At 48.2% G+C, this 26,739-nt stretch overlaps 1 protein-coding gene, 1 long non-coding RNA gene and 1 pseudogene across 8 annotated transcripts in view; 1 reads left to right on the plus strand and 2 right to left on the minus strand.

Annotated features, from left to right (window-relative positions):
• The window catches only part of LOC107034667 (uncharacterized), a 49,954-nt gene extending 30,188 nt beyond the window's left edge, over positions 1-19,766 (plus strand). For 2 of the 6 annotated variants that reach the window (XR_004189397.2, XR_012071559.1), the window contains exons 5-9: positions 14,276-15,088; positions 15,178-15,309; positions 15,565-16,072; positions 16,197-16,567; positions 17,709-18,641. This is a non-coding gene — a long non-coding RNA (uncharacterized lncRNA). Of the gene's footprint in view, positions 1-14,275; positions 15,089-15,177; positions 15,477-15,564; positions 16,073-16,196; positions 16,568-17,708; positions 18,642-19,398; positions 19,485-19,578 lie in introns of those variants that run through there. The other 4 variants (XR_012071558.1, XR_012071560.1, XR_012071557.1 and 1 more) reach the window with 4 other exon arrangements.
• On the minus strand, positions 667-26,591 carry OTULINL (OTU deubiquitinase with linear linkage specificity like). 2 transcript variants are annotated; one of them, XM_006215586.4, is made up of 8 exons: positions 26,394-26,591; positions 8,659-8,818; positions 8,540-8,571; positions 8,341-8,432; positions 7,441-7,590; positions 5,212-5,340; positions 4,031-4,300; positions 667-3,234 (listed from the first exon to the last, which is right to left on the minus strand). In XM_006215586.4, the coding sequence occupies exons 1-8, from the start codon at positions 26,455-26,457 to the stop codon at positions 3,061-3,063; spliced, it is 1,071 nt and encodes a 356-aa protein (XP_006215648.1). In that variant the 5' UTR covers positions 26,458-26,591; the 3' UTR covers positions 667-3,060. The 2 variants fall into 2 exon arrangements, with proteins under 2 accessions (XP_006215648.1, XP_072814943.1); XM_072958842.1 differs by lacking the exon at positions 26,394-26,591 and adding an exon at positions 19,576-19,853.
• Positions 15,575-15,757, minus strand: LOC116280130 (U11 spliceosomal RNA; annotated as a pseudogene).
• Positions 26,592-26,739: the final 148 nt, after the last annotated feature.

Below are 26,739 nucleotides of genomic sequence, written 5' to 3' on the forward strand. Positions count from 1 at the left end.
ATTTGACCTCCACCCCATCTTTTCAAACTGAAGGGTGAGCAAAACAGAATTTTAAAATGCTATGCTGATACTCAATTTTTTTTTAACAGCCAACCTCTTCTTGGTTCTGTCTGAGGTTTTAGAAGTTAGAAAAAAGATTTTTTGTTCCTAGCATGAAACCAGAAGCCATACACAGTTCTTTACTTTTGAGATGCAGCAGAACACAATGTGCCTGATCAGTTTGGTCACCTAACCCTCCCTGACACTGGACTCCTACACTGAGGACCGTTTAAGCCTGGAGGAAATACTGAGATTAGAAGGGCATGATATAAAGCTCATGTGAGAAGTGTAAGAAATCCTGGCACGAGGTGGGGGAATTAAACTTACCAAAAAAAAGAAAAAAGTTCTGAGGCTGGATGGTGATGATAGTACATAATGCCGCTGAACTAAACGCTTAAAAATAGTTAAAATGGTAAATTGTATGTATATTTTGACACAATAAAAAGTCAGTCTTATACTAACAATATTCATACAACTCAGTGTGGACACATGTGACCAAAATTTAAGAGAGGAACTTGTTCTAAGAATCAGAAAAGAACAAGGGCATGTGTTTTCATTTTAGCTATAATTTCTCGCATCATTTGAAACCTACAAGGTTAGAAAGCCATTAAATGTTGGCATCACACAGGAAATTCACTTCCAATTTATTGGTGGCATGTAAAAGTGTTACTAATTTATATGCAATTCCTCCTAATTAGTTTGTTACATTCATGAAATTATACAACTGAATTAAAAACAAAACAAAAATATCCAATATCTCTTCCCTGAAAATCTTCTGTTTTGAAGCTTTCTCAAAACATAGCAACTATTTAAAAGTCTTCTTTACTTTCATTGACTTTAAATGTCCTTTATTCACAATTTGGTCTTGCCCCTTTATGTGAAGCGTTCTTGCCCCACTCTGCCCCATCTGCCACCACAGTTAAGGATAAACATCACGGGTTGATACGTCACAGAGTTATAGGCTGCTGATCCTTGTGAAAAGTTTTTCCTTCCAGTCCTGGATTGATGTGGAGATCACTGCACTGGGTAAAGAGACGCAAGGCGACTGAGAATATACAAATGCCAGGCAGGTACCCAGACAGGCTCAGGTGAGCCAGGAGTCTGGAGCAGCAATTATGTGAGTCTCAGTCGCAGTGAACACAAAGGGGAGAGTTCATTTTTTCTTGGTCACAGTAGTACATCAAGGGGGTAACCTGCAACAGTGTCAGTGAAATGACACCTCCAAGCAGGAAGGGGCTGTAGAGATCAGCTAGGCTCGCCTCTTCTGGGTGGCTGTGAAAGGAACGCAAAGGCCCGTGGTGGGGCTCCTTCCTCTCCAGCGCTTCACCCAGAAAACAAAATGACCGCAGGCAAAACCTGCCTATGTAATACACAGGTGATTATCCCCCTTACAAGAGAACCCGAGTCTGATTTTCATACACCACAGCATTGAACATACCTATTTTTATTTATAGTAAAAATGCGGAAACGTGAGAGAACATTAGCATCAAACACGCTGCCATCCTTAGGAGGGGCTCGTAACTTTGAAGTAGTATGTCATTAGCCAAGATTTTTCAAGTTATTTTGTGTTCATTGAAATTTGAAACAAACTAGCAAAGTACCTCCAAAATAAAGATTACCGAAGTAAACTAGGGAAGCATGTCCAAGATAAAGATGACCAAAAGGCAGTCAGCCTGAGGACATCAGTTGTCTATCGTTGTTGCAACACATTAGCACAGACTTGGTGGCCTGAACGCCACACGTGTGTGATCCTGCAGTCCTGCAGGCTAGAGGTCCCACACGGGTTCCACAGGGCTGAGGTCAAAGTGCTGTCAAGGCCGCGTCCCCTTCTGGAGGCTCCGGGGGGGATCCGCTCCCCGGCCTTCTCCAGCTTCCGGGGGCCGCCCCCACTCTCCGGCGCGTGGCTCCTTCCTGTAACTGCAGTAACTTCCTTCCTGTGCCTGCTGCCGGTCACAGAGCCAGTGCTGCTGCACCTGACAGCTCTTCCCCACCTCACATGTCCCTCCGACTGACACTCTCCCAAGTGCCTCTCTACCTTTAAGGACCCCTGTGACTACATTGGGCCCACCTGGAGCACGCAGACTCCGCTCCCTAGTTCAAGGTCAATGGATTAGTCCCTTAATTCCACCTGCAACCTTACTCGCCTTTGCCGTTGAACCCAACAGTATTCACGGGTCTAGGGGTTAGGATGCCGACACCTGGCGGGGGTGGGGTGGGGAGTGTGAGTCTACTTACCACACGTTAAATACACATGTAAATACACATTAAATACGCCAGTTTAACAGTTTTGTGACAGTTCAGTAATTGTCATTTAATTGCCTTAATCTACAGAATGTATCTTTTTAATTTATATAAAACCTATTGGACTGGCCAGAAGCAATATTAAACAGGCCAGAGCAAAAAACATAAAGAGATATAAAACAAACTGTACAACCTCACAAAGTAGTGGCTATGTGTGTATGTGTTTATATGTATATCTAAAACCATACCTGTATGTGTGTGAGTGTAAACCCCACACACACACACACAATTTCAAAGTTAATCAAATGATCCTGGAAAGTCGAAATACCATAAAGACTCCTGGGAAGGTAATGCTTTATAAAATAAGGCCTTGTTTTGCAGACCCAAAATCAGCCAAAGACAAGATTCTTAAGAACAGAAAGGTTACAGACAAATTCTTCCTTTCCCTTTAGTCCTTTTCCCCTACTTGTTTTCTTCCCGCTTTTTTTCCTGCTGTTCAAAATAAACATTCTTGTGCTCTTAAAGGCCTGCTGCGTGTGAAATGACCAGGGCCCTGAGGAACAAGGTCAAACCAGCAACCCACAAATACATTAGTGCAGCTGCTCTGGAGGAAATCACGGAAGACGAAGGGAAGGCACTTGAGTCTGCATCCAGTGTACCTGTAATCCCAGGGAGGAAGCTCCCTGTTCCTTCAGCGGCAGCAGCACTAGCTCTGGTCTCTGAGAAACATCTCGTGTGAGCACTGTCACTGGCGAGAGCTGGTGCCTGGTCCAGCCAGACTTAAAAGACAGGAACGTGGTAGTGGCGGTCATTCTCGGTCAGCAGGGAGATCTCCGGCCACTCCCTGAGCGGCTCCTCTGGGTAGCAGACTTCAAAGTCTCGGGAGTTAAACTTGAATAGTCTGAACACTTTTATCTTCACTTCAAGGCAGTATCCAAGTATAAACATATCAATCTGGGGAAGAGATGAAAGAGGTCACAAATATACATTTCCAAATTGCTGCCTCCCACCAGCAGACAGCGTGTTCCTCTGCAGCTGGGTCACAGACTTGTTGACAGACCCACACGTGAACCACGGGGTGGACGCAGAGCTGGGAGCCAGCATCCACCCCAGGGAAGGCGGCCACAAGCGGGGGGGGCACCTCTGGACATGAGTGTGAAGCAACTACAGGGAGAGCTATTTGAAAAAGAAACTAATAAAACATAAATGCTCACAATAAAAATTGCTCTTTTCCAACTAGTTATTTGTTTTAAATCAATGTTTACTGAAATGTCAGATAAGTCTGAGCACCTCTTAGGAAAGCAAAGTAAAACAAAACTCCTTTCCTGTGGGGACACAAAAGCATTGTCTGGATTTTTAAAATTTCAATGATTTCTATTTATCTGCAGTAAGTAACCACATGCTTTCCCAAATGTTATCTCATTTTCCAACTGGGCGACCTGAGTGGGTCCTTCTTCTCCTGGGCAACCCCTGTTGTGGGAGGAGCTGTTCCCACCTGAGAGGCAGCATGAAGGTCAGAAAGGCTCGGGCACTGCTGCTCACCGGCCACAGGGCTGCGATGATGCAGCGACCGGCACGGCCTGAAGGCTTAGCACGCTTCCCTTCCTCACTGGAGGGCCAGCGATCCCCAGCCCCCACCTCTCTGCAGCTGCATTTATCACTGCTGGACGTTAGCCCCACACCCCTCTGTGCTCAAGCGTTACCACCATCGTCCTTCACTAAACACACACGAATCTTCTGCCCCGTGTACCTGCTCAAGTCCACACGTGTCGCCTACAGAATTCAGGTGATTAATCATGAAGCTCAAAGGGTCGGAGGAGGTCTCCCTGGTGAACAGGAGCCGGAAAGGACTGGGAATGACCTTCTTAGTCTTCATTTGTTCATAGACCTCAGTGACTTGGTAGAGCATGATGAACTTCAGAGCTTCGTACAGTTTATATTCCAGAAGAGCATCAGAGAAAAGGATGTTGCACATACTCCCTCTCTTGTGATAATCCTTAATCCCACTGAATTCAGTCCACTAAAAACATAGATGTAGAAGTGACACTCAGAAGGGTCAGGGGAATACGTACACCACTGTGTAATTTTTAAACCACTTATAAAACAAACCAGAGATTAACAGAGGGGAGTGGAACTTTAACTTTTCATTTTATATCTTTAAGACATTGATTTTTTTAACCCGAAGTATTACTTTTACAGCAACAAACTAGTTTGAATGAAATTTTTTTTTTTCAAAAAACCACCACCTATAAAGGTAAAATACTAAACAAGTCAGTTTCCTAAAACTACCTCTCGGGTGGCTGGGTTACACAAGGGATGCTCCAGAGACAAACAGTGCTAACTGGTGTTCTTCACCACCCACTGTGCCAGGGCACAGTTTAAAGCGCTCTACCTGTGTTCGCTCACTGAGTCCTCACAATAACAGTACCGGCCAAATACTATTTGAATTCCAGTGTTACAGATCAGAAAGACACGGCAGAAAAATGTTGTACTCTTTCCCAAGGAAGGTTCATTTCAACAATCTAAAACCTATGTCTTTACTAAAAGGCAGGAAAAACTCTTAGTCAAATCATAACATGTGAGCTGTCCCCGAGTTACTAACAGCCCAGAAAAGCATTTCTGAGTGACCTGTCTGGATCCCGCACCGTATTTTTCCGGGGAAACACAGGTACGTGATTGTCAAGGTTTCCCGGCCAGCCCACAAAAGCCCCCTTAACCCATTAACAGGCCTAACAATCACGTAGAACATGGCTCTTGTTCATGACTTGGAAGGAGAAGGGATAGGAAAGGAGACTGTCGGTTCCTGGAAGAGTGTTTCTGCCCACACTTCCTCCTTACAGAACAGGAAGTGACAGGCCTGACAGGAGAGGCGGCAGTTAACGCATTGGATGCGTGATTTCATGCCTAGTCTGTTCCCCCCCAGACACTCACCTGTGTTTTCAGTAATTCCACACATTTGCGTAATTTTCCAAACACATTTGAACCTGTATACTTCTCAGGACCAAAACTGTATTGCTGGATCCAATTACAACCTTGTGAAAAGAGCAGTTTTTCAGGAAGCTTGAAAAGGAAGTAGATGCCAACAGTGATCAGTGTCTCAACATGTCTTACACACAGCCTGGAATATGTCACAGCAGATAATCTTATCTCATTCAGCACTCTTCACTTTAAAAGACTGTAACAGCAGTTAAGTAACAACATGTAGTCTTTTTTTAGATTTCTGGATTAAGTGATTTGGATCATCCTCTTAATTCACAATTTCACAGCTGAGGAAAACCTAAATAAAAATTATGTCTACAAAAACAATTTATCTTTTTGAATAAAACACTTCCCAGACTTCCTAGATATATCTCTTTAGAAATTGTTTTTAACCCAACAGCATTACAGTAACATACAGTACATACAGTACAGTGTGTTACAGTAACATAGTACATTGGGGAACACGTGGGTTTTAGAAGGGTACACTTTGGGGTTCAAACCTAGCTCTGTCACTGCCCTGCAGAGAGGTTATTCACCCAGCACAGGTTACTTAACCCCTCAGCCTCATCCTCCACTGTAAATCAAGGACAGTGCTATCCACTGTGCAGGACTCTTGCTGGGATTAAATACAATCATGGAATACATGAGAATCTGATCTGCCGTGGGCATCTGATGCATTTCCCCACCTGGCCAAGCCTGTGGAGCCCAGGGCCTCTGTAGCACTGTCTGTCCTCAGCAACCAGCAGCAGGGCTGGCACACAGCATACACTTGACAATTGCTAGATGAAACTAAACTACCAATAGAAACAATTCTAAGTAAAAGATACCAAGGAATTAGAACGTGTGTAGTTATATATATATACATATATATGTGTGCATATACTTGATATTTCTTTGCTCCTCCATCCTTAAGTGTACATCTGTGGTTAGGCATACTACATTCGAATAAAAATTAAGGTCACAAATCAAAAATATACTGCCTAGCTGTACACCAGAAATTACCACAACATTGTAAACCAACTAGAGTTCAATAAAAAGAATTTTTTTTAATGTGCTGCCTTATTAAGAAAATGAAAAAACAAGGCACAGACTGGGAGAAAATGTTTGCAAATGACTTATCTGATAAAGCATTTGTATTCAGAATAACTCTCTCAAAACAATCAATAAAAAAAAAAGAACTCAATAAAAATGGTAAAAAGATTTGAACAGAGACTTCTCCAGGAAGATAACATGGATGGCAAATAAGCACATGGAAAGATGCTCAGCATTGTTACCCATTAGGGAAACATAAACTGAAAGCACAGTGAGACAAATGCACCCCTATTAGAATGGCTAAGAAAACAAACAAAAGCCCTAGGATGCGGAGCAACTGGAACGCAGACATTATTGGTGGGAATGCAGAATGCCAGAGCCACTTTGGAAAACTGTTTGGCAGGTTCTTAAAAATTAAACATAAACCTATCATATAATCTAGCAGTTATTTACCCAAAAGGAATGAAAACTTATGTTCATACAAGTCCTGAATGGGAATATTTATAACAGCCTCATCCATTACTATCAAAAACTGGAAGCAATCCAGACGTCTTTCAAATGGGTAAACAAAATGTGCTATATTCATACCAAGGAACACCACTCAACAACATAAAGACTGAAGTACAAATTCACAGAACAACACGGATGAGCTGTGAATGCGTTTTGCTAACTGAAAGGCAGATTCAAAAGGCCACACACTGGATAACTGCATTTAGACAACAGGCTGGAAAAGGCAAAACTAGGGGGACAGAAGACATGTCAGTGGCTGCCCGGGGCTGGGGGTGAGAGGAGCACAGACAGTGAAGGGGTTCGAGGGCATCTCTGGGGTGGGGGTTACACTGTGTGCATTTGTCAACACTCAGGTAACCACATGGTAGGAAGGTGAATTTCAGTAGACAACCTTACTTACAAAGGACAGATGCCCTTCTCAAGAAAAAAATGCCAGCATTAACAACAAACAAAACTGAGTGCAGCTATCTTTCTGAGATGACTTATTTGCAAACCAACACGAGAGACAGAGGACTGGGCTACAGCACCTTCAGTCTCAAGGCGCCCTGTGCACCGAGCCACCCACAGAAGACCGGAGCATCTGGGCTGCGGTGCCCATCCGTGGGCAAGTTTCTCCCAAGTTTCTGTGTGAGGACGTACCTTCACAATGTCCTTTTCTTTCATCCAGGATGGAAAAGAGAGGCCCTGGCTGAAGATCTGAAATAACACCGACCTTAGCGCATCGTAGTTGTCTCTTCTGACTTGGCGAACACATTTAATCCGCCGCCGCCAGAACAGCTCCTCGTACGCCTATTGGCACAAAAAAGAAAAGGTTGTTTTTCATACCACTGGATAAGAGACCAGAGAAAGTGAATTCACTGCAATTTCAGCAAGGTCTTTCTGCCAAGTAAAGCGGACAGCAGAAACAAAACAAGTATAAATTATGAACGTGACCGCGTGCAACTTTAAAGTGACTTTTGTGCAAATAGAGTCCGTGTCATGCTGTTTCAGTTAATAAATCCCTGGAAGCACAGAGTTAGGGAATGTCATTTTGGGGAGATGATGGCAGTGAAGAATACTAGGATATACTTTTAAGACCATGCTAAAGAATCATTTAAACAATGTTTTGTTTTGTTTTGGCTTTTGCCAGTGACAAGGTTGGACAGCACTGCTGGGAATATTTACCAAGACTGGTCCAATGGGAAGTTCTAAAGTCCTCAAAACATCTCATGTCAAGGTGCCTGAGCCCTTCCAGGGCCGAAGTCTCCACTGCATGTGCAGATGTTTAAAAGGCCTGGCCGGGGGAGAGCTGAATAGAGCACAACGCTCAAGTGTCCTGAAATCACAGACCTAATCTACCCGAGTCCTCGAAGGCACTGGCTCAGGGGAGAGGCCCGAAGGCCACTTCTAGCAGCTGTTTAGTTTTGATTAGAAGCCACTGTTGTTCCTGGCGCCACACGAGGTACTAGCTGATCTTGGGTAAAACGCAGTGGAATGCGTGTTTCCTGGGTTTTACACACAAAACTCTCCATCCTCCACGAGCTGTGTAAACAGACACACCTTCCTCATCAGCCTGGCACGGGGCGTCTCTCCTTTCCATTCTCTTGCACAATAACTGAGTAAATCAACTTCCGCCTCCACGCTGAGGTTCCCTGAACCAAATCAAAAATACAAGGTGGTGAACTTTCCCCTTTCCTCTCCCTTCCCAAACCCTCTCTGCACCTTAAAAATAAGGAAACGTAGGCATGAGAATATTTACTTTTGAATTTTCTCTGCAGATATCCAATCCACCTGAAAGATAAAGGGAACGATAATGTCAAAATTCTGTTTTGAATAGCAAGGGTATTTGTGAAATTTAAAGAGGATATGACCACGTACCATTTCAGCCGGCGCCCTAAATATAAATGCAGCCTTCTGAAGTAGCAGAGGGCGGCCGCCAGCAGGGAGACGGCCAGCGTCACGGAGCCCTTTGCTACCCTCCACGCGGCATCTAAGGCTTGGCTGGTGACTAGTGTCCAGGAGTGAACTTGGTCATTTCCTACAAAAATTTAATAATAATAATAATAATGAAAAGCACATAACAATTACACAAGTCTGCTTTGTTTATAGGGAAAAACAAGACACATTGGATAATTTTTACCTGCAAAATATCTATCATTGACTTATATAATCATTATATTATCATAATATTAATATATAGTATCAATAGTATTTTAAAGCATTCAAAAATTCAGTCTAAAAATTAAGGAAATGCCTACTTGTCTTATAATCAGTGTCATATATAAGGATATCTTTATTCCTCAAAACTCAAGAGGAATAGGGGACATAAAGAGCATGGGTTTCAGCATCCCTCAGACCCAAATTTAAAACCCATTTTTCCTTATGCAGAAGTGACTGTGGGACACCTAACTTCTTTTACCCTGAACTGTCTTGATTAATATGAGAGTAAAAATACTGATCTCACTAGGGGAAGACAGAATGAAATTATTTAAGAACCAGCCCCATACACCTTGCATTGTGTAGAAAATCTGTTAAATCCAGGCATGATCAAGGATTCTGCCTGGCACCCAGCCTGCAAGAGTCCACCACACCAGGGGGCCTCCACTCGGCCGCCACCCACTTCTGCCCACATTGCTATTCTTCTGTCATTATGGGCCATGACATGTGGTGTCACCTTAACACAGAGGACGAGACTCAGACAGCAGGCACAGAGACAGCGATCCCAAAAAGTGGGCCACGTAGCAGAGTCGTGGGCAGAGCTAGGTGTGCTCCTTATAGGCACACTGTGACTCCCGATGTGACAACAGAGAAAGTGCAGGAGGGACAGGGCAAACTGCACACTTGCAATACTTTACTATGTGCGGAAGGGTCCGAATGATACTACGTTTAGCATGTAAAAGCGCTGATGTACAAATGAGGAAGAGAACTCCTGAACAGTGGCCAAACCTCCTAGGATTCATTGCGAAACAGTTCCCTCCCCTCCGCGGCCCACGGTTTAGTAAAATTCCAGTAATTAACTGCAGTGAAAGCCTCATGGATTCGGAAGCTACCATTTGAGCATTTTTGATCGGATGGATATTTGATATGGATATCTCAATAAAGTTGATATACATTCTCAAGAAAGAAACAGATATACTCTCCATTGAGAAAGAACTTACCAGCAAATAAAGTTACCAGCAAATAAAAATATACATATTTACAGTTACTTAAAAGGACATTTTCAAAAGCAGGCGCTTACCTGTTTAGGACAAATGATTAGCAATTACACATTTACTCCTACCTAGGTATTTAGGAGACATTTGTAAATGAACTGTTGAAAAATGTAAGCTATCATGCCTTTATACTTCTAATTTAGACTTTTATTAATTGAGACTGATTTCCTAACTTTGAAAACCCTGAATTTTCAAAGCTAGGAAATTGACTATATTACACAGCATTTTACAGTTTGTGTTTTCTCTTCACACAAATTGGACACCTTTCCATGTCATTACATTAGATCTACATTATTCTTTTTAATAGATGTATAATATTTCAGTATAAAAATAGATCATCACATAGGACATAAAGCATTTGGGTCGTTTCCCGTTTTTCACTCTTACAAACATTGCTGAGACCGACATTCTCCTCCAACAGTCCTTGTGGACTCACGGTAGCTTTCACACTTAGCATGATTTCTAGAAGAGGAAACTCTGGGTCAAAGCATGTGCACATTTCCAGTTGTGACAGATATTGCCAAAGTGCCTTCCAAAAGCAAACTGTCAGTCAACATTCCTGCCACGTGCGCTGGAGCCTCTGTTTTCCGAAACCCCAGTCCAGGTCGTGGCTTCTCACTGTGGTAACACGTCCACATCTCTTCTTCTGTGAAGAGCCTTTCAGAACATCTGCCTGCTTCCCGCTGCGCTGCCCTCATTTTTGTGCAGATTTGGAGGGCTTGCCGTGACAGGGACAGGCGGCTGCCCTTCTGGGGGTACCTGCTCTCACTTGTCACAGACTCCAACCAACATGCTGCTTTCTTAAAAGATACTGCCCAGCCCCTTGGGCATTTGATTTGAGATCCCTGAAATGGGGCCTTCTTCTGAGCATGAGGCCTCTTGGCAGCTGCCTGGGGCTTCCACGGGGACCCACTGCAGATTTTGGTCTCCTAACTCCTACACATGCACACACACACGCACACACTTCCCTAGCCTATTGCCCTTGAAGTTAAACCCCGCCTCCAACCCAAGGAAGGGAGATAGAATCACTTATCAGAAAATGACATGTGAGGGCTCACCACCCCCTCCCCACGCAGACCTAGACTAACTCCCTCCACTCAACACTCCCACGGGTATCGGTCAAGTATCTCAAGCCAAGACGGGCCAGGGAGCATGTGGCCGGGGCAGGGGTGGGTACCGGGGAGCCTCCTGGAGGCAGGACTCAGGAAGCCACACGAGAGCGGGCTCACAGACAAGCCCGTGGTGCTCGTGTAATCTAGCATGAACACATGGCCAGGAGTGGGGCTTCTAAGTCACAGGAGAGGAAGCACAATGTTTCAGTAGGAAAAAGCATGACCTCACTGATCATTAAAGGAGCTACGATTTGAGCTTTTGCTCTGTGCCAGACCCTGTGCTAAGTGTTTTATGGGAATTGTCTGCTGGGCTCCTGCAAACGCTGTTGTGGTGTGAGGAGGCCTGGGCGTGTCCGCCCCTGCGTGTGTACTGTATACACGGGGTGGGCGACCCCACCACCCCAGGCTTCTGTTCCTTAACCGCAGAGGGAAGTGTGCGGCCCAGCACTGGGTAAACGGGGAGGACTCCTCTCACTGTGGTTCCCCTAGTGACACGGAGTCACTGCAGCATCTGCCTCTGCTGTGACAGTTGCAGGAAACGCTGGGGAAGTGGGAGCTCGCCATCGGGCCCACGGCAAGTGCCCAGCCCAGGTCCACCATTATCTCATCACCCTTACTGCGCAGCCCAGAACAGCGCAAGGGAGAGCAAGATTAAATAAACCTCAGAGCCAGTGCTCAGGCACGGGCACGTGACACGGGAGCCACGTCGCCTCACTCGCCTGTCCTGCCTTGGAGTGGCGTGAATCGCACATCAGCTCTGATGCAGCAAGTGAAATTCAGACTTTAAAAAGGGAATTGTGAAAAGGTCTCCTGGGTGTGTCAATAACTGGATTACAACTCAGAACAACAGACACAGAGGAGAGCACCAAAGTGAGGCGCCGAGCAAGACTCTCGTGGCTGCAGTTCTGATGATCTCCTGAGTCAAATCTCATTTCCCCAGAAGCAGCTGGGAGGGAATAAAATCTTCCATGTCAGCGTCTTCACGGGTCCCATCCTCAGCCAGCCTTCCAAGGAGTGGCCACCACTGCCCACCCGACTTTGCTCTGCCCACCAGGGAGCAGGCCTGGGGGTGCCCACTGGGCTAACAGGACAGGAGGGGAGACTCCACCAGCAGGGATTCGGTCCCTGGAGAGTAAACAGGAGCGAGAACAAGAGCAAGAGAGTGGGGGGGGCAATGAAGAGGCAGAAAACAAGCATTGCCAGGAATTACAGGTTTGATCCTCTTTCATGCTTGTCAAAACACAAAAATGAAATTTCTTTTTAATAGTTTGGGACTGGCCCACTTGACTGGTGGGTGCAATGAGGCACTAGATGGGCCCAGGGCATTTCTGTGGCACTGGGAAGTGGATTAACTGGGTCTCCTGCACCCTCTGGTCATCAGCAGTGAAGCCTGCCAAGGCCCCAACCTGTACAATCAGACATAACACTTGAGGAGCTCACATGTCCCTGAAGCTGGCAGCGCAGCGACCTGACCCTGGAATCACCTATGTGACCACCTGGACTGTACACGGCAGGTGGGACCACCGACTACAACTGGGAAAAAAAAGCCACTGTGTTTTTGTGGTAAAACTCTACTTAGAATTTTTTCCGTTCTCTAAAATTTACCAAAACTGAAATAATTCAAACATTAAAACAGGAAACCAAAAAGAAAAAAAAACCTGAAAACAAAACTTAAAAGACGCTGAAGAGCCGGAAACCGAGTGATGACGCCGACAGCACTTCTCCCCGGTGCCTCGTGGAGGCGAGTGGCCTCTGGGATGGGAACATGGTGATGCTCTGGGTCCAGAGAGCCCGCCCTCCCCACCTGCCCATCCCACCAGCAGCTGGCCACAGGGGCTTGGTCCACTTCCTCCCAGTTTACTCCCAGCACCACTCCAGCACGTGGCCCTTCCTCTCTACCCACGTCTGCACTGCCCTGGGGTTCTGTGCTGCCCCTGCCACCTGTGTGCGGCCCACAGACTTTCTCCCAAAGCAGAGGGGGTAGATCAAGATCCACTGAGTAGGCCTCGGAAGGGGAAGCTAGGCCTGAGCTAAAGACGGAAAAGGCCATTTAATCTTGATGTCTGAGCTAGCAGAGGGGGGAAGACACATCACACGGTAAAATCACCCTCTTAAAAACTTCAAGATGAGAGCTTCACGGCGGAGGCGTGGGGAGGGTGGCCTGCCCAGAGGGCATGGCAGCTCTGCGCACCGTCCTACACACCTCACCCCATACACCTCTTCCATCTGGCTGTTCCTGACTTATATCTCTTTATAATAAACTGGTAATCTAGTGAAAACAAAATAAAAATCAAAAACACTTTAAAGTAAAAAATACTACATTGAATTTAATAAACACAACAGATATTTCTCTTGGCTGCAATGCCATATTCTGGCTAACTAGCAAGAAATGAGAGAGTAGGGGGTTAAGAGAGAGACGGAGGGGTTAGGATGCAAACAGGATAAGGGGGTGGGAGAGGCAGCCAGCCCGGAATGGCCGAGCACACCTCTGTGGCAGGCCAGGGCACTGCTGAGAGATGTCAACTGAGACCACCAGGTACAGTGGACCAGGAGGCCCAGGAAGCCCCTCCTCCCTCCTGCCCCTTGCCCTCTGGTTCCACTACCTCTTCCCACCCTGGACTGGGCGCCACGCCGGGTTGGCAGGCAGTGAAGTGAGAAGACACAGGCCTTGGCTCCAGGGAGCTCACGGTCTGGTGGCACGATGCCCTCTGGTCAGGAAGGGCTACCGGGCAGCGTGTCCGGGCCCACAGGTTAACACAGCCTTGGGACAGGGTCTGGCCAGGACACAGAATAATACCAGGCCAGGCCCCGTGCGCTGGATGCTCAGGTGGGCCATCTCTCCTGGAGGTGAGTTCTGAGAAACTCGGGCTCGAGGATAAAGCAAACTATGCTGCATTGGTCCAAGCACTTCAGCTAAGCAATATGCACACAGAATGATGAACACAGAGAACAGATCCTGCGAGGCCGTCAAGGCTCCTGAATAATTTAGAGCACAGGGAGACTGCGAGACATTCTGAAAGTCAGCACAGCACAATGAAAAGACTCTTGCAAAACCATAGGTGAGGTGGTTGCTTTTGTATCCACTATGGGGGAAATATTCGGAACACATATCCTTTTAACCAGTCTTTGAAATAGTGAGGTCAAAAGACTTTCTACGCTTCTGTATTTCAGGTATTAATCCTGCTCAGCACAGGAACAACGGTCTCCCACTTAACAATGTGCTGCAACCCACAACTACAAGATCAGTATCACTGAGGAAGAGAACCACCAGCGGGAAAGCTTTTTATCTTGAGAGTCATGACCAGCGAGACACCCAATGGTAGCCCCGTCATGCAACCAACTGAACAGTGCTCCTCGCACAATCCCACAGGCCTGGGCACGCGTCCCCCAAGGCTGTCGCCAGCCAAGAGTCAGCAAAAGCATCAGGGAACTGCTCCTTGCCAAATGCTGGCAGGACTGTGTGCGTGTTTTTCATAAGATCATGGCTCGGTGTTTTTTCATGTACTGGGCACATCTTGAGGCATGTTCAATGCAACCCACCACTTTAATTTTCGAACTGTGTGGAGCAGGTTTAAAACCAACCCAGCTACAAACACACAAAAGCTGTAGGTGGAATGAGTGTTCATCGGAGAGCAAGCTGTAATTCCTTCTCCGGGGAGTCCCAAAACTCCAGGTCACTTTATCCAGCCTGGCAGGCGCCCTGGCCCTGGCCTGGTGGGGACAGCAGACTGGCGGAACAAGCCCAGGACTCTATTTTCCAGCTGCAGGACCGCAGACAAATCACTTGGCCTCAGTGATCCCCAAAGTCTTCCCAACGGCACAGACCCACAGTGGTGACAGAGGGCTGGACCGCTGAAAAGCAAACACTATGAGCCCTGAGCGTGCTCGTGATCACACAGGCACTACGCACCGGCCAGCTCTCGGCGGGGTCCCAGCGCCATCTGCCTCCATCACGTCATGACCTGTGTCTCCACATGTCTCAGGGTGGGCCTCGCCCTCGGGAGGGAGTCCCTTTCCTTTTCGTTATGTCTCCCTCTCTGTCGGTCAAATCTATCATTATTCTCTGACTACAGGTGAAGCTGTTCCAGTGGGCCAGGCACTGGGCCAAGAGCTGGTGCCACAGCGGTGGCCGCACTGATTCACACACGGAGGGACTGTCCTAGTGTGTCTGGGGCATGACAAGGCAGCGCTCCCGAGGACAAGCGGTAACGTGGGGACCTGACCTGGACCGGAGTCCGGGGAGGCTTCCCCAAGGATGTGAGGCAGGGCGGAGACCCAGAGCGCAGACGGGAAAAGGAAGGGGCCTGCAAGGCTCAGGGCAGCAGGGCCTCTAGATCCCCTTAGAGATGCTGATGTCAGACTGAGGAACAAGGTAAGGCCTCGCCAGGTTTTAAGCAAAAGGCTACTGTGACCAGATCTGTCACCACAACTTTTTTTTTTTAATTCCCCTTTTATTTCAGACTTATAAGTCGGGGCACCAGGACCAATGATCACCAGCTGCCCAGGTACCAAAAAACTACGCTTCTGAAGTCTCTTGCTGTGGATTCCGCAGGAAGAGCACGCAGGTGCTTCATATGTTGCCATAACTTGAATTGTTACTACCTGGGGTCACGAGGAACACCTCCGATTCCTCTTCCATGCAATAACCTTTTAGATCTTTCACAGAATCACAGGATGCTTTGGGCCGAAGGGGCTGGAATCCTGCTTGTTCTCCAAGGCCTGATTCACACCAGCCCCTCAGCAGAACAAATCTGTCCCCAGATTCACCCTCTGCACACCATCTGCACTGCAGGTCATTTCCAGTTCGGGGTATTCACAACTGTGTCCCCTACTGGCCAGAGATGAAAGCTGAACCTCAGTTCACTGTGGACCTGGCCACCTGATGGGCTGTCACATGCACACTGCATCTTTAAAGCCCAGGGAAAGCGAGCAGAAGCCTGAACTTGAACCCACATGTTCTAACTCAAGGTCAGTGCCCTTTGAATTAACTACACAACTGCCTTCCCTGAGTAACTGTTCCAAGAATTCAAAACAATTAATAAGCACAAACTCAGAAGGCAGCTGTCACTTCCACTGTGACTTTCTCTTCTAGATCAAACACGCCCCATCCCTTCCACCAGTCCTCACATGACATGGTTTGGTCAGGGGGTCCCTTCATCAGCTCCGTCACTTCCTGGGACCCGCTCCACACAGAAGGGAGAACGCAGGTCAGAACACGATGTCCTGAGTGTGACCCGACCCGGAGAGAATTCAGCGACATGACCACTTCTTCATTCTCCTTTGAGAGTCAGCAAGTTCTCGGCTCAGGGTCAGGAAGTATGTACTTCAGGCATCTCCAGCCATCTGGTCTCTGTCCCAGCTACTCACATCTGCCCCAACAGAGTGGCAGCAGCCATCAGACAATACACAGCAGGGAAGTGTTCCAAGAAAACATTTTTATGGACACTGAAATTTGAATTTCATGTAAGTTTTACATGTCAGCAAATAGTGGGCGTCTTCTGATTTTTTTCCAACCATTAAAAAATATAAAAAGCATTCATAGGTCGTAGGCCGTATAAAAACTGAGCTGGACGGATTCGGCCCATGCGCCGAGTTGGACAAACCTTGTTCTAGAGGATGCATTCAAATTGATGCTGCCTGTGATTGTATTTGTACTGACTGGCTGAGAAATAAAAAGGCCATCAGCTCACGTGCAGCCTGCCGTCAGCCTAAAGCCCTCTAGGCCAGTTGCTGGGGTGCGTCTCCCCATTTGCTGAATTGGAGGGGGCAGGGGGCAGGCACTTTCATCCCGCTCTCCTCAAACCTCCAGATGGAAGACCCTTCCTGGAGACCTGGCACTGGCCTCCACCCACCTCTCTCCCTCCTTACTCCTGCCAGAGGGAAGGAGCCTTATCTGATGGCAGGTGTCAGAGCATCTGCTCAGCTCGGCCCCCTCCGCTCCTCCCCGCTCTGCCTGCCCGCTGGGAGGTGCCCTGGGGCGGCTGTCTCTGTGGGAGAGAGGCCTGACCTTCCAGGGGTGAGTGCGGCGCATGCACCACTAACAAGCCCATCTGGCCACACAACTAAGACATGATGGGTTTTATTACCGAGCTGACATTTAAAAAGTCCCTGACTCCTGTGTCCACCTTTCAGTCATTTCAGAACCTGGGAAGGGAAGCAAGGGGTTACCCAGCTCACGTGCACAAGTTCTGCGCTGACACACATCCCTGCTAAATGTCACGTTACCGGACTCGCCTTACTGCCGCGAGCTGCCATGGCTTTCGTGATGCACTGTCCAGCTCTTAACTCTTAGACCTTTAAAGATCAAGCTTGTTTTCCACATCCCAACACAAATCATTTGTGAACGTGTGACCCAGAGAGAACTAAAGGGAACTCTGAGGCAAGCCACGCTTCACTTTCGCCCCGCAGTGATGTTTCCATAATGAGTCTTTAGGCCTCTGTCGCTAATGGTTACTAATCCTTCTAATTGGCTTCCCTCCTCCAAAGCCGTTTTCCACTCTGAAGGCGGCGGTGTGTGTTTGCTGTTTTGTTTTGTTTTGCTTTTTACATTCAATGGATGTGTCATCTTTTATTTAAAAATCTTTCTGGCTTTTCTTACTTGTAGGAGAGACCCGCATCCCGGCGGCCAGGGACATGGGCTGGAAGGGCCCCTAAACCAGTGTAAGAGGCACAGATGCACCACCTATTGCGCCGTCCCAGCCAGAGGCCTCGGAGAGCTGGTTCTCCCGGAACCAGGAACCGGCCTCACCTTGTAAGCCCAGCCACCGCGGGAACCAGCTGAGGAGTCGGGATGGGCCCCCTGCGGAGGGCAGCCCAGGGCAGGCCTCCTGCCCTCCTCCGCCAGCCTCATCCTCTCCCTCCTCTCATGGACCCATCTACCTTCTCCTGGTGCTTTAGATCCACTCTCCTAAAAAGAAACCAGTGGCTTCAAAACAAACTCGTCAAACATTACAGAGCATTGTGCTCGATGTCTGTGGACTGGCAACATCACTGCCACCTGCACACTCAGAGATACAGATCCTCGGGCCCCACGGAAGCAGAATCCCAGATCTACAAACGCCCCAGCGATTCATGCACACACCCAGGTCTGAGAGGCGCTGCTCCGGAGGAGAGGAGCACACTTGGCCTGGCTCCTCCTGTGGATTTTCTGATTTATTGGCTTGCGGCCCAGACCCCCGTCTTTTTTCTAAGCTCCCAGGTGATGCCAGTGTATCCCTGGTGCTGAGAATCACTGCTCTGAAGTCAGGGCTTCCTCCAGCCGTGGTTGTTGGTTACATTACACTCAGATACATTATCACACGCCAATTAATTTCCATGATTACCGTTAGGAGAAATCACGCCAGATAAGGAAGCGTCTCACTGGTCATGTAACCCAGCTACAAGGAAGTGCTCCCTGTGTTCTGAACTCTTTCCCTCTGGCCAGGGTGAGGGATGACTTTTTCTGGTCAATTGCTGTTTTTCTACAGCTGGGAGCTATGCCTACCTAACAAGGAACTTTGCGGAAATTAATAATAAAGGAAACCAACTATTAATGTGACCTCCAAGGACTCTCCCAGTTTTAGCACTGAAAGTCCCTCATCCAAGGACATCCTGGGTCCCATGCAAACCGGGATGGGTGGTTGCCCTACCTCCAGGGCCCCCCCACAGCCTGACCCTGATTCTTCCCTGTCTCTTACCTCTTCCTCTCACTCCAAGGAGACGGGCCGCCTTCAGTTCCTCCAGCAGGGCTCACTCCTGCCTCTCGCTGGCCTCTGCCCCTGCTTTTCCCTTGTCTGGAATACTCCTCACTCTACTGATTCTCAAGCTCTCAGCTCAAATGTCACTTCCTGTGGCAAAGCTTCCCCAACCCAATCCTAGCCCCCAGGCTTGATCGAATCCCAGTTATGCTCCCTCACAGCACAGGGTGTCCTTTTCCTTCACAGCACTTATCACAGTTTATTCAACGGTGTTTGTGTTTGATTAGTGTCTGTTTCCCTGAGTAGGTAAATGTCTTAAGGACTGAAATTGTGTCTATTTTTTCTCTGCTTTTTGGTGCCGAGGCACATAGTAGACAGGTAATACATTTTTTTAAATTTATTTTATTTTACTTTTTTGGGGAAGGGAGGTAACTAGGTTTATTTTTATTTATTTTTAGAGGAGGTACTGGGGATCGAACCCAGGACCTCCTGCATGCTAAGCATGTGAAATATTTGTTGAATAAATAAAATGAATCGGTGTAGTCAGGACTCAGTCCATGTGTCTCCACAGCAGAGACTGCCCACTTCCCCCAGTATCTGTTCTGTCTTCTTCCACAGAAACAGAATCCTGACTTTCAGCTGGATACATCATTACTCGGAATAAAAGCCACTTTCCACCCTCCCTACTTGCTGGCCACAGCCATGTGAGTGACTTCTCCGTAAGAAGTGTTATGTGTAGTTTTCAAAAGGCTTTGTTGAGAGGGGTGTGGACTCCTTGCCCTTCCTCCTCCTTACCAGCTGGAATGTAAGTGTGATGACAGACGTTCAGCAGCCATCTTGGATCAGGAAGTAGCTGTGGGCGTGAAAACCATGCACAGTGGAAACCAAGAGGAAGGAGTCTGGATCTCTGATACTCTGGAGCCCATTGCAGTCCTGGAGAGCCACCTCTGAGCTTTGCCATGAGAGGAGTAAACTCGATTCACTTATCTGGAGTTGTTGTTTTATTCCACCATACCTAATCTTACCTAAGAGCTTCTATCTTGCTGGTCCCTTCTGACTTTTAACACGTAGGTCAGAAACAATGAGCCATCAGGGTGTTTTCCTTTTCCCTAATTACACCCAGGTAAATATAAAGCAGGGGGTGAGGCTGTAAGGCGGTCATCTAGAGGCATGGTTTCCAGGTAGTGGAATAAGCAGGCACCAGGGAGTGAGGAACTCCCAGTCTGGTCCTAAAGAGCCCAGCAGCTCTGGACCTCAGCTTCCTCCCTTATAAACCAATACAAGGAGGCCAGGCCATTAACCACCATTTTCCCTCCACCCCCCGAAGGCCTCTTTATGTTAACATGTTTCAAAGTTATGTTGGTGGAATGGTCACATTGGGGCACAAGGCACAGGGTTTTATGTAGTTGTGAAATAACTGAAGCTAAAGTAAACCAAAGCGTTACTCAAAACTTGCACCACAGGAAAGATACCCTGAGCGTGTGCAGAAGATACAGGCTATCTTGACAGACGCCAGCAAATACGCCAACCTCAGACGTGTGTGCCGAGTTCGCAGATCTACTACACCAGCTGACCTGAAAGCAGAGTTTTGATAAAGAGCCTCTTCCACAAGGGATTCTGTGGACGTGACCAGTTTAAAAACGACAGCAAGAGGAAAAAAAAAAAAAAGGAAGGTTGAGAAGCCTGGAGGGGGAGGGGGAGGGGGAGGGAGAACTATAGCATCACGTGTTCCAGGCTCCAAACTGTGAACAAATGAAGCGCATGTGGGAGAAGATGCTGGAATATCACTGCATGAGGAACGAACAGTGCAAAGTAGGTCTACAAGAGGTGGTTATACCAGTCCTCTGTCATGACAATCAGCTGAGTACCCAAAACTGAGTTTAACAAATACCTTCAAGCAACAAAATAGAGGGATACACCATGGATAAAACTGACCTAAAAAACTCTCAGTTCAAGTGAGTTTTCTCTCTCCTACAGATTTCAGAGGAAGGAACCCCTACACCCGAGCCTTGCCCTGCTTCAGGCGCAAAATTAAGGGGCCCAACATTTGTATTAATAGTTCCATGGGCTATGTTTGCATTTCAAGGTGAGCAGCCAGCCTGAGCTATGACCTGAACTCCAACTTCATTTGTTAAGTGCCAAGTAAAATGACAATGAGCTGATCTCGCTGCTAACATGGGTGGCATCCAGCCCTTCACATCTGGATGTGACCGGTGACCCTGCTCGCCCCCCGCCGCCCATGGGGGTCATCTCTCCCTCCACCCACTTCCCTCCACCCCAATCCTATCAGCCGCTCTGCTTCCTCCCCGGCATTTCCATCTGTCCTGGCCGGCCACCTCAGGGATACAGGGCACTCAGGTTTCTTGTCGTTTTAGAGATTGCACAGCAACGTTGAGGCCCCCTTGTCACAGTTCGACCCATCGACCCCCGAGGCACCTCTAAGACCCGGGTTACTCTAAGACCCGGGAAAGGGTGTCTCTTTTCACCAGGCAAGAAGTTCAGTCCACTTCTCTTCAACGTGGGAGACTAAATGCTCCAGGGAACCCTCTCTGCGCCAACTTAGGGGAGAGACACACAGGGTTCAGGTCACATTCCCGACCAGCTTCCCCCACCAGCTCCCTGCCCACCTCCACTCTGGGCCACTCGGGAACTGGTGTGTGACCCCGAGGCTCCCCAAACCTAGAGGGAGCAGGGGCTCATGCCCATGGTAATGGGCACAAGAGAGGGCAGGATACTTTTTTTTTTTCAGAGTGAAAAAGACAGCCATATTTGATTTACAATTAACAAGATTTACAGAAAGGGTTGAGGATGGTCCTGGGCTCCTGGCTCCCCACCCCAGGCCTGGGCGACGCCTCCAGGACAGCCTGTCTGACCAGCTGAGACTAGGACCTCCAGTCTGCTAGGTCCCTTCTGGCTGTTCCGGCCTCGACATCTTAAGTCCAACTTGATCTCTGAGGCAGGGCCCGCGGCACGGAGGCCCCCCACCCCCAGAGTGCGGGCGCCGGCAGGCCAGGCCAGGCGAGGTGGGGAAGGCATCTTACTGCTCCGGGGGCCGCAGGCACTGGGCACCCCCTTCCCAAGATACCAAGCCCAGGGATCTGAGGCAGCTGCTGGCACTTGAGGGAAGAGGGCTGAGATTCTGCTTCTCCCTGAATTGGGACATGACTCTCTGGAGAAACCGATTTACAATTACATTATCACTCCCTCTGCCAGAACATGAACCCTAATTAATATTCCTTAAAAATCAGTAACAGAGCAAGCAGAGAAAGAGCTAACAAAGTGTGTTAAATTATTATCTATCATCCAACAACTCCACACAGGCTCAGAGTCACATGGTTAAATCAACAATAAAAGACTTACTATTAAATTCTTAATTCAGAGATTCATTGAGAGTAGCATTTTCCATGCCACAGCTTCTGGGATTTTTGTTTATTATCTGGGAATCCCAGCAACAGTATTAACAGACAACACTCCTTAGTCTCCTAGAAATGAACATAAACATTTTATTATCCTCATATTTTAAACCTGATAGCACCTGTCTATTCTGGCTCAATTAACTGGAAAAAAAACAGAAAAAAATGGAGTAAGACTACAACAAAAGATCACTGCAAAAATGAGTGTGTAAACAAAAACTTCTCCCTGTTGATTCACTGTAAAGTGACATTTAAATGTTCTTCCATCAAATTAATTACAAACCAACAAATGTGTATACAACTTCAGTTCTGAGAACAGACTGTCCTAAATAACTCAACATTTACCAGAGGATTCAAGTGGACAGGACAGAAGGGTCAAATACACTAGTCCATTAACTCCTCTAAAAGGTACATAAGAGACTTAAAAGCCACATATAAAGAACAACATACGAAGTTTTAGCTCGATAATGATGACTTTTTCAAAATCTCTCTTCTCATGTACACCAGACCTGTGAGTTATCCTGAGCAACAACAGTGGTTTTGAAAATAACCCAACTTGACTTTAGAACAGCATAAATGTGATGAGGTAACCTTGGAAACCAAGTGCTCCCAGGTTCGAGCCTGAACTGTTGCAGGGGACAGAAGCAGGCGGGTGGTTAACAATCTGCTGTGGGTGAAGGCACGCTGCCAGGGCTTGAATCCTGGCCACCACCTACCAGCTGGAAACTTTGAGCAAATTCCATGACCATTCCAGTGTTGCAGGCTGGTGGCTATAAAGTTACATCAGACTATCTAAGGACAGTGTTTCCGTGTCCAGCTCATGAAAAGAACACAAATCCCCACTGTGACTGTGGCAGGGCCAGCCCTGAGGGCAGCAGACACACGAGCCAGCACCCGCCCAGGCCAACAAGCCAGGTAAAAGCTCATTTTCAAATTAAATTTTTAAAAAATGTGATTGTGCCAATCAAGAATTTCTACTTGACTAAAACGCATGGAACCAAAATTTACATTTTATTTGGCATTTAATCCATCTCACAGAAATGTAAGCATAGAAGTATAAAAGTTGTACAAACAGGCTGGCGAAAAATATCAGCTGTGAGCCGTTTGGTTTTAAGCAGTTCTATTGTGGGCATGTGTTTTTAATTGCAGTGTTTGTTTTCTTTTTCCTAAGCCCTCAAATTATTTTTTAAAGGGAAAATATTTCTCTTTAAGGTTACAACTGGCACACAAAGCACCGCAGCTGCCCACACTTCTCCTCCGAGGCCACCCTGGCCACTGCCAGTGCCCACTGCTCGGGGGTCGGCTCCTGAGAGCAAAGGCCTTGAAGGCCCCGGGTCCAGCGTAAGCTCAGTTCTCAGCACCCCTCTGCAGGCGGCGTGGAGGAGGGAAGGTGTGTGCCCCACAATCCTCATCACCCCATCTGTTGCCCATCCTCTGGTAAAACACAGAAGTGCCCACCAGGTAAATTCGCCTGCCTGCACAGGAGAGTACCTGTGATTACCAAGGGAACAGGCCAAAGACTGCGATGGGGGCATCAGAAACACCTGCTTCAGACACAAAGTCATCACCCTTGAATGGCTCTGCAATACCGGAATCCACAATATTGAGGAATTCACAGTTTAATTAACAGAATAGTCTAGGTAGGAAGCCGGGGGTCTTATACAAGTTTGTATGTGACTCAGTTCATAAAATGGGGCTAAAAAGAACAACTACCTTATAGTGGAAGGTACTGACAATCATAAGGATAGCAGCTAACCTCTGAGTGCTTCCCATGGGTCACGCATGGTTCTGAGCCCTTCGCATGTGATAAACAGAGACAGCAGCACTTGAAAATATCAGTCATTACTACTCTCTCTAAACTTTTTGTTTAGTATTAGATTCTTTTCCCCAAAAAAAATTTTAGCCAGAACAGCATATAAAACAGAAAAAATTAAATAAAAAAGAAAGAAAGAAAAACCAAGGAGAGCTGCTCCATGTCTAGCTGCAGTGGGGGACACAGCTGTTGGACTCCCCATCCCACACTGGGCATTCCTGTCCCCCAAGCCAGCTCCTGGGGACCACGTGGAGTCCTGCAGGTCTTGAAAACATGGTTGAAACCTCACAGCCTCATTTCTACCCTCTCGTCTACTGAACAAATGGAGATGGACAGTGAGGAGAAACCACAGCAGCACCTGAGCCAATCAGAACAGTTAACAACCCTGCAGGTGGCAAGAGGCAGGAGGAGCCAGGAGGAGTGCGGGGCGCACATTCTCCTCAAATTAGCCAGACTGCAGGCGGTAGGCTGAGATTGGTGAGCTTACTCGGGTCTTCCCGGCTCCTCCTGTCTTCTCAGGGGCCCGAGGCCCTGCACCAACAGGCCTTCCGTGCCTCTTCTCGGTCTAATCTTCTGATTCTGACATTGTCTTTCCAACAATATTGTGCACAAATGGTTAATTCAAGATTCTCCATATCTAAATATTTCAAGAGAAATAGCAAAAATGGCTACCAAAAAATGCTTTCCATCCCTACCTGTTCTGTGGGTTTTCTTCTGCTCATGTCTGTTTTTTATTGTTAAATGTTAGTTGTTAACATTCGCTGTTAATCTCAAAAGTGAATCGTGGTCTCTTACCAAAAGACTTGGGGGTAGGTTAAAAAACTGTCCCCATCCCAGCTTTGGCAACTGGTTTTAAAACTTTTTTTTTTTTTAGCAAAGAAGGGAAACTATGCTCCTAAGTCCTTGGAGATTATGTTTTGGAGAAAAAGCTTTTCCATAGCCTGATCCTTGAATCACATTCTTCCACTGCCACACGCGAACTGCAGTGCCCATAGGCTGCAGCTGAGGAAAGAATTCTCTCTGCGCTCACCGTGCTGGCACACCTTGAACTTGGTGCATCAGAAGGAAAAATTCCTGGGGATTACATTAAGCCCAGAGTAGACACCTTTCCCCCTCCCAAACCAGCTTTTTCCAGCTATGCCCACTTATTTCTCTGCCAAAATAAGGCAGGGAGAAGGGAAGAAAGTCACATAATAAAAAGTTCAGATGAATACACCCACAGGAAATATTTGGCTAATTCTATAATAATGGAAGGTGCAGAAAGACTGAAAAATGAGTTCATTCTCCAAACTTGTGAGAGTGGGAGGTACGTTAATTTCTAGACTGGGAAGGGTCTCGAGTATCAGCCAGCCCGATGGCCTCAATCTGTGGACAAAGATCCAGAAGTCCGTAGCTGTGGTGGATTCTAGGCACACAGTCCTGGGCAGAACAATGTCTAGAACTTGGGTCCTGACTCAAGCGCTGTTTTCCACCACACCCAACAGCTTGCTACGTGAAGCAAAAGTTGGGACCAAGAACCCCAATTAATAAGTAGTCCTAGCAACTTCCTATAAACCCTGCAGTACCTAGAGCCCTAACTCTGTGAACGGGCATGCTCCCAAAATTCAGGGCTCTCACCCCTGGGGTGGCCTCCAGGGAAATACAGAGCCAGGAATATCCTCAAAACTGAGAAGCAGCCATGTTCATCTTCCTCAGACCTGGGACGGAAAGGATGGGAAGGAAAACACCCTTTACTTGTGCAGTGAGGGCTCAGCTCCCGCCGCCGAGGACGAAGACTCTGCGACACAGGTGCTGCGCCCGCGACCTCAGCGACCTGGGCCATACTGTGCTGCTACTCTTGTCTCTGGTGACATTTCTGTTTCAAAAGCCCGATTTTCTCTGCTGCTCATCGAGTCTCGATTGCTGCGAAGGTGTGGGCCACATCCTCTGCCAGCAAAGTGCGAAACCCGTCTACTTCCCTCCGACAACAATCGAGCTCCTGGAGGGGACACCGAGAAGGGGACACCGCCGCTCCTGGGCGCCAGGGCCCGACCCCAACCACTGCCTGTGTCCCCCACCCCACCCCAGACGGCAGGAAGGGCTTTCTCTTTCCAGGAACCTGTCTGCTCTGCCTCAGCGGGTCGCTTGCCGCCTCTCCCGGAACAGCTCTGCCTCCCGAGGCTGTAGTGCCTTATTGAGATACGACCTCCACCCTCGACGGCCCCCCAAACCCTGCAGGTGGTGTGTGTGGGAGCAGCCCGCCCAGGTCAGGGGCGCACCTGGATCCTCGCGCGCCCCGGAGCTCCCACCCCTCGTAGCGCAGGCATCGCACCCCCAAACAAACCCTGGGCTGCGCCGACGGCCGGCGGGGGAGAGCGCCCCCCAGGCCCGCCCGGCCCGGGGCCCACCTGCGGCGGGGACGCGAGACCGCTCCCGCTCCTGCTCCTGCTGAGGGCTCCTCCGCGCCGCCATGCCGGCCGCGCGCTGCCGACGGGCGCAGAGCCTCGGCCAGTGGGTCTGTCAGACGCGGCGGCCGCCCGCCGGCGCCCCGGCTCGCTTCCCCGAGGCAGGCGGGCGCGGGAGGGATGGGGTGCGGACCGCGGTCTGTGCTCCAGCCCCGGGCGGGAGCTGACTGACGTGCCGGATCGCCAATGGGAGGGCGCGACTAGAAGGGGCGGGGCCCAGAGGGCGGGGTCTGGTGGGATGGGCGGGGCTTTCCGCGCCCTCTGTGTTTTGAGACCCGGCTGCGCGGAG

The sequence above is a fragment of the Vicugna pacos genome, chromosome 3 (genome assembly GCF_048564905.1).
Source record: "Vicugna pacos chromosome 3, VicPac4, whole genome shotgun sequence".
Classification (NCBI taxonomy): domain Eukaryota; kingdom Metazoa; phylum Chordata; class Mammalia; order Artiodactyla; family Camelidae; genus Vicugna; species Vicugna pacos.